This window comes from Orycteropus afer, unplaced genomic scaffold, assembly GCF_000298275.1.
Source record: "Orycteropus afer afer isolate SDZICR_OR568_19922 unplaced genomic scaffold, OryAfe1.0 scaffold00442, whole genome shotgun sequence".
Taxonomy (NCBI): domain Eukaryota; kingdom Metazoa; phylum Chordata; class Mammalia; order Tubulidentata; family Orycteropodidae; genus Orycteropus; species Orycteropus afer.
The window spans coordinates 915,938-924,196 of record NW_006922029.1 but is presented as its reverse complement, the minus strand read 5'-3'; the positions used below and the strand labels follow the sequence as shown (position 1 = coordinate 924,196).

The window sequence follows — 8,259 nt, the reverse complement described above, 5'->3', positions numbered from 1 at the left end:
AGCCCATCTGATGGAGGACTGACTGGGTGCAGGGTGGGGGGCTGTGGAGGATGGGGTGACCTGTCAGCATAGGGCCATCTGATGGAGGATGGGGTGCAGGGTGGGGGGCTGTGGAGGATGGAGTAACCTGTCAGCATAGGGCCATCTGATGGAGGATGGGGTGCAGGGTGGGGCTGTGGAGGATGGGGTGACCTGTCAGCATCAGCCCATCTGATGGAGGACGGGGTACAGGGTGGGGGTGCGGAGGAGCCGGGCACAGTGGCTGACCTGCTTGGCACTTCTCTCGAAGACCACGTACTGCTGGCACTGGTCCAGCCGCCTCTTTCTCATGGTCCAATAGTGCAGTACCCTGTTCTCCCGCTGGAAGAGCTCATTCAAGATGTCTGAGGGAACAAAGGAAAAGACGCCCGTCAGTGCGCTGAGATCACAGGGAGGCAGGAAGCGATGAAACCTGCACATGCCTGCTCAGTTTTCTCTCAAGGCTTTGAAATAAAAAGTGTTCGTCTGACGAAGGAGCCACGGTGGTGCCACAGTCAAGTGCTCAGCTGTGAACTGAAAGGTCAGCAGATGGAACCCAGGCGGTGTCTCTGCAGGAGGACCCGGTGACCCGTTTCTGAAGACTACAGCCTGGAAAGCCCTGCTCGGTCACACAGTGTCCCTGTGAGCTCAGTGGACAATACCCAACAACGACATGCAAACATCACTGCAAGACTGGATCTTAAATGAAGTCTCACACACCTTCCCTGGACAGTGACCAGACTGCTACTCACTCTTACCCAGTGTATTTTCTCATCAGTGAGGTCACTGGAAACCTGAGTGTTGGTCTCCAATACCTCAGGTAGCTGGATTAATGGGAAAGGCATTAGTCTTCCCTCCCTGGGTCAGTATCACAATGACCGGGGAAAATATCAGTACTGGATATTTTGCTCAAGACAACTAAAACGTTCCTGTAGAAGGAACTTACTATATGGTAAAGGTGGTACACCACATTTATGGGGTACAAGAAAGAAACAGAGGTTTTTTGTTTTGTTTTAATATAAATCCTTAGGAGAAGGAAGGATATGAAACAGATTATTAGGGAAGCAGAGAAACGTGGATCCCTGGTGGTGCAGTGGGTAAGTGCTCAGTTGCTAACTGAAAGGTCAATGGTTTGAACCCACCATCCGCTCCATGGGACTAAGATGTGGCGGTCTGCTTCCATAAAGATTTACAGCCTTGGAAACCCTATGGGTTGCTGAGTTGGAATTCACTCTTGTCAATGGGCTTGTTTTTTTTAATGTGGTTTATTAAAAAGGACAGAGTAGATCTTTTACTATGACACAGAAAGATGACTAAGGTATTATTAAGGCAAAGACGCGAGCTGCAGGTAAATATAATGACAGTAAGTTGGGTGGTGTGTCGAATATACTGAGAGAATGAGGGGGGGAGGGGGGAGACAGAGAGAGAGAGACCCAGGAGAGCGGTGGTTAAGCACCCGGCTGCTAATTGGCATAAACATTTTTGGCTGCAAATACGTCGTTGTTGTTGTTAGGTGCTGTCGAGTCATCTCTGACTCACAGCGACCCTACACGCAGCAGAACAAAACACTGCCCGGTCCTGTGCCAGCCTCATCATCCTTGCTACACTTGACCCCATCATGGCAAGCCCTGTGTCAATACATCTCGTTAAGGGCCTTCTCCTTTCTCATTGACCCTCCACCTTACCACGCCTGATATCCTTCTCCAGGGAATGGTCCCTTCTGACAACATGACCAAAGTCGGTGAGAGAAAGTCTGGCCATTCTGTTGTTGTTAGGTGCTGTCAAGTGGGCTATGACTCATAGCAACCCTAGGTGCAAGAGAATGAAACACTGCCTAGTCCAGCACCACCTTCACAATCCTTGCTATATTCGAGTCCATCACCACACCACGGCGTCAACCCATCTTTTTGAGGAGCTTCTCCTTTCTCACTGACCCTCCACCCTACCAAGCATGACATCCTTCTCCAGGGAATGGTCCCTTCTGACAACATGACTAAAGTAGGTAAGACGAAGTCTGGCCATTCTCACTTCCAAGGAGCATTCTGACTACACTTCTTCCAGGACAGATTTTGTTTTTTGGTTTTGATATTTATTATGCATTACTATAGTGGAGTACAAGAAGTACTATAATGATGCATAATAAATACTGAAACCAAAAACCACTGCCACTGAGTCAATTCCCACTCGTAGGGACCCTATAGAACAGAGCAGAACAGCCCCATGGGGCTTCTGAGCATGTCAATCTCGACGGAAGCAGAGTGGCTCATTTTCCATCCAAGAAACATCCTCATATGATGCATTTCCATGTCATTTCAATTAAACATGTGAAAAATTACAATTTAAGTTTTAAAATTATCACTTGAATGCCTCCTCACTGTAAAATATGCAATCAGAATGTTATCAAGTAAAAATTTAAAGTCTTCTTCAAGTTTCCTTTCACACCAATCTCTAGTTAACAGCTGCAACAATGAAATAAATGCACCAGCAACTGTGAGGATGGAGGATGTGGGCAATGTTCACTCTGTGATACATGGGGTCACCGTGAGTTGGTGCTGACCCGGCAGGAGCTAACAATATCTATTTTCCCAGACCTTCTTCTATCCATGTATGTGTGTATGTACAAATGTATTTGTTTATATGTTGTTGTTGTTGTTGTTGTTGTTAAGTGCCATCGAGTCATTTCCGACTCATAGCGACCCCATGCACAGCAGAATGAAACACTGTCCGATCCCGCGCCAGCCCCACAATCCATGTTATACTTGAGCTCATCATTGCAGCCAGCATAACAATCCATCTCGTTGAAGGCCTCCCCCTCTTTCGTTGACCCTCTACCCTACCAAGCATGACATCCTTCTCCAGGGAATGGTCCCTTCTTACAACGTGACCAAAATAGGTGAGACGAAGTCTGGCCATTCTTGCTTCCAAGGAACATTCTGGCTGCACTTCCTCCAGGACAGATCTGTTAGTTCTTTTAGCAGTCCATGGGACTTTCAGCATTCTTCGCCAGCACCACAACTCAAAAGCATTTTTTTAATATACAGAGATATATATTTTATATTTTATATATATTGTATATTTTATATACAGAGATATATATGTATGTATACACGTGTGTGTACACACGTACTTGGTTAGATATATACAATCAAATACAAAAATCAAACTAACATTTTTAAATGTTCTTTTACTAACTAACAATGTCATAATATATGATACTAACACTTTACAGCAAAGATACTGACAAATAATTTCCTGATTTGATCTTTTAAAAATAATTTACCTATGATTTTAATTTCTTTTCTGCTTTCTAATATACTCACTTAGTTTAACGAAAACAGCAGTATCAATCTGAATGCTATACTTTTCCATGTTAATATTTTTCAATTTTATTCAATAAATTGTCAACCTATTTATTATTTTTATTAAATTAAGGTAAGTAGCAAGGATTTCCTTTCATGAAACACGAAACAGAATAGCTTTAAAATACAGGCAGTCTCCAGATTATGAACGAGACCCATCCCTAAGTGCGTCTTTAAGTGAATTTGTAGGTCAACTGGAACAGAGGCACACAGTCCTTATTTAGCCTTTAGTGCAAGAAAAGGCAGGAAGCCTTTTCTGTGCCTGAAAAGCTGCATGTGAGCAAGTGAAGGTACTGGTGATGACAAGTTTGTTGCAGGTAGGGGTTGGTTCCATGGCTTCAAAGGGAGGGCAAATGTACCTAGTATTAAAGGGCCAGTACAAGTCTGTAAGGAGTTCTGGTGGTGTAGTGTCTAAGACACTTGACTGCTAACCAGAAGGCTGGCACTTCAAACCTGGTTCAAACCCACCAAACTCCTCGGAATGAAGGTTGGACAATCTACTTCCATAGTGATACTGCCTCAGAAACCCAAGGAGGGGTCACTATGAGTGGGGTCCAACTCAATAGCACATAACAACAACAACAACAAGTCTGTAAGTGAGGCATTCATAACCTGGGGACTTACTGTAAGCCCAAAAGCACAATGTAGGCATGAACAGGCAGGATGCCAACTCCTAACTTGCACTTACTTTTCACTTGCTGCTCGGGAGCTTTGACATGGGTCACCATCCCTGGCATGTTCACACTGTTCCTGTGCAGGTATTTCAGGAAGACATCAGCATTCCTTCTAGCCAGTGTGCAAGCCTGGGAAACAGTGGAGAGCAATGTAAGTCAGTCATCTGACTTATACATACACAGTGCATGTGGACGACAGCATCACTTGCCTTGAACGTATGTCTTTACCTAAAACTTACTCCTGGCCAACTTGTGGTTTGGAGGCTGCGTAAGGTTAAATACTATTCCAATTAAAAAAAAAAAAAAAAAGCTCTCTCTGCTGAATTGGGTCGGAGGAAGCCAGCTGCTATGTCGTGAGCTGCTACATGGAGAGGCCCACATGGCTCAGCACTGAGGGTGGCCACAGACAGACACAGAGAACAGAAGCCCTTCCCAAATCGAGCCTTGGTTTGACTACAGCTGCCCTGATCAACACCTTGACTGCCCTCTATGAGGACCAAGGGTCAAAGGGCCCAGCTCAGCTGTGCCAGATTCTACAAATGGAAGAAAGGAAATATTTTTATCTTTGCTGGTCATAGATCTCTGACTCCCTGTTGCAACTACTGAATCTTGCCATTTGGCACAAAAGCAACCCTAGATGATGTGTAAACAAGTGGATGGGGCCGAATTTAGCCCTCAGGGCCCAGTTTGCTGACCTGTGGTTTAAACCACTGAGGTTGGGAGTGGTTCGGTGTGCCACACTATTGTGATCATAAATAACCAGTATTACACGTTTTATGTTTATCTAGTAGATAAAAAAAGTAACTCAGTGTGTTAATGTGGTAAAAAACAATGTTTTTATGTAAGAGAAAAGGTATAAAAATATAAAGTCAAACCAGTTAAGAAAAACATTTATTTGAATTGGAAATATCAGTAGAGACTGGATTTGTTTTTCTCTTAATTAAAAAAAGCCCATTGGCACCTTCTACTATAAAAGCCTAGACAGTGACCAACCCAATCGTAATGAGCTCCCTAGCGCCAAAACTGTGGTCTCTAAACAGCACCTACCACCAGAAGAGCTCCATGAATAAAGATGAATTCTAGATCCGGGGCAGGAAATGCACAAGGCTAAGTCTGAAATAAGCTGCCCCACCAAACAGCAAGGAAGCTGCTCACGACTGCGGGGTCACGACAAAAGGAGGGAGGAGGCAGCCTGACCCGAGGGCTCCACTGACAGGCAAAGAAGAACATTAAAAGGTAAGTGACTGTGACTGAAACACACCAAACATGGTAAAATCCATGATGACACTGAAACATAACTAGTCACATTTAGAGGTTGCTGGGCCCATGCAGCATTTTGAAAGTGGTAAATGAAAGGAAAAAATCTAGCAGTTACCTGCCTTTCCTGTTTAAACAATATTTCAAAATCATCAAAGAGCTAATGAGAGAAAACTCTTCTTTAGAGAATAATGCTAGCTAATTAAGGCAGAAGGAAAGACGAAAATTAGCAATCATTTTGCAACTCCTAACGCAGCAGGATGGGACGCGACTGGGCAGTGTTTCATTCTGTTGCACACAGGGTAGCTGTGAGTTGGAGCCGACCTGACAGCACCTAACAACATAACGACAACACAGCACAACCACCACTGGCTGATACTAAGCCCACTGGGGAAAAGGCAGGTCAGGAAGCTCACAGTGGATGAATCAGACGCCCACGTGTGAACCCACGTGTGAACCACTGATAAATCAAGTATCACACGGACAAAAGAGGAGACCCAGTTATTAGGCCCCTCCTGATGTGCTCTAAGTGGAGTGCACAGCAGCACCTCAGAGGTATTCCAAGCACCCCCAAACACACATACCTCCCAAACCTAACCCGATCAAGCTTCACATTCTAACAGAAATCAGAGGGCAAAAGACAGTGCTAACTGGCACCACAGGCCACAACTACAAAATTCCGTGTGGGTAAGTTTCACAGCCTGAGTCACCTATTTTTTCAATTACTAAATGGTAACTTAGAAGACATACCAACCACTCTTTGAAAAGATTAATAAAATTGACAAACCACTGGCAAACTTAGCAAAGGAAAGGAGGGAAAGAATACAAATAACATGAATAAGAAACAAACTGGGCGATGTCACAACAGAGCCAACTGAAATAAAGATAATATCAGGATACAATGAAGAACTGTACTCCAACAAATTTGAAAATCTAGAAGAAATGGATAGATTTCTAGAAACATACTACTTACCTAAAATAATACACTGCGGTGGAAAATCTAAACAGACTCATAACAAAAGAAGAAACTGAACAAGTAACCCCAAAAAAGTCCTGCCCTAGACAGTTTCACTGGTGAATTCTACCAAACATTCAGAGAAGAACTGACACCAATCCTACTCAAGCTATTCCAGAATACAGAAAAGGATGGAATACCCCTAAATTCATTTTATGAGGCAAGCAAAACCTTGATACCAAAACCAGGCAAAGACATCACTAAAAAGGAAAAGTACAGACTAATATCCCTCATAAATACAGATGTCAAAATCTTCAAAAAAAATCCTAGCCAACAGTCTTCAACAATATTTCAAGAAATTACCACATCATGACCAAGTGGGATTTATACCAGGTATGTAAGGATGGCTTAACATTATTGTTGTTGTTATGTGCTGTAGAGTCAGACCTGACTAATAGAGACCCCTCCTTGGGTTTCAAGGCGTTATCACAATGGAAGTAGATTGCCCAACCTTCCTTCCAAGGAGTCGCTGGTGGGTTTGTACCACCAGCCTTCTGGTTAGCAGTCAAGTGCCTTAGGCTCTACACTAGTAGAAAGATGAAATCTATCACATAAGTAAAATAAAGAAAAAGAATCACATGATCATATCAACAGATGCAGAAAAGGTATTTGATAAAATCCAACACCTGATCAAAACATTGAGCAAAACAGGAATAGAAGGAATATTCCTCAACATGAAAAAGGGCATATATGCAAAAGCAACAGCCAATATTATTTTCAGTGGAGAGAAACTGAACCCAGTCCCCCTGCAAATAGGAACCAGACAAGGGTGACCTCTATCACCACTTCTGTTCAACATTGTATTGCAAGTCCTAGCCAAGGCAGTAAGACAAGAAAGGGAAATCAAATTGGTAAGGAGGAAGTAAAAACTATCCCTATTTGCTGATGGCATGATCCTATACATAGAAAACCCAAGAGACTCAGAAAAAAACTACTGGATCTAACTGAGAGATTTAGCATCGTGGCAGGATGTAAGATCAACATCCAAAAATCAGTTGGATTCCTCTGCACCAGCAAAGAGATTGCTGAAAAGGAAATAAGGAAACTGAAACCATTTACAACAGCCAATAAAAAAATAAAGTACTTGGGAATAAATCTTACCAGGGACACCAAAGACCTGTACAAACAAAACTACAAAACACTACTTCAAGAAACCATAAGAGATCTACATAAATGGGAAAACATACCATGCTCATGGATAGGAAGATTGAACATTGTGAAAATGTCAGTACTACCCAAAACAATCTACACATTCAATGCAAATCCCAACTCAGATCCCATTAACATTCTTTAAGGATATGGAAAAACCAATCACTAATTTTATATGGAAAGGAAAGAGACCTCGGATAAGCAATGCACTATTGAAGAAGATTTGTGAAGAAGAACAAAGTAAGAGTTGTCATACTCCCAGATCTCAAAACCTACTATTACAGCAATGGTAGTCAGAACAGCCTGGTACTGAGACAGACACATCAACCAGTGGAATAGAATTGAGAACCCAGAAATAGACACACTGACCTATGGTCAACTGATTTTTGACAAAGGGCCAAAATTCACTAATTGGTGGAAAATACAGTCTCTTCAACAAATGGTGCTGGCAAAACTGGTTATCCATTTGCAGAAAAATGAAACACGATCCATACCTCACACCACACACAAAAACTAACTTCAGATGGATCAAAGACTTAAAGGTGAAACCTAAAACTATAAAGTTCCTCAAGGAAAAACTAGGTGAAAATTAAGGGGCCCTCTGGTAGCCTCTTGGCATAACTGAGTGAGCGCCTCCAATGGGGCATCTGTTTGTTGAAATATCTCAATCGGTATGCCATCAATTCCCAGAGCCTTGTTCTTCGCCAGTTCTTTCATTGCAGCTTTGACTTCTTCCTTCATTACCATTGGTTCTAGATCATATGCCACTAACTGAAATGGATGAAGA

General features: G+C 42.8%; 1 protein-coding gene across 1 annotated transcript in view; it reads right to left on the bottom strand.

Annotated features, from left to right (window-relative positions):
• TRIO (trio Rho guanine nucleotide exchange factor) overlaps positions 1-8,259 on the bottom strand; it is a 335,211-nt gene that overhangs the window by 162,212 nt on the left and 164,740 nt on the right. The window contains exons 19-20 of the mRNA XM_007954197.2: positions 4,066-4,180; positions 268-383 (exon numbers count right to left, since the gene is read on the bottom strand). Coding sequence (XP_007952388.2) covers positions 268-383; positions 4,066-4,180 — 231 coding nt within the window. The remainder of the gene's footprint in view (positions 1-267; positions 384-4,065; positions 4,181-8,259) is intronic.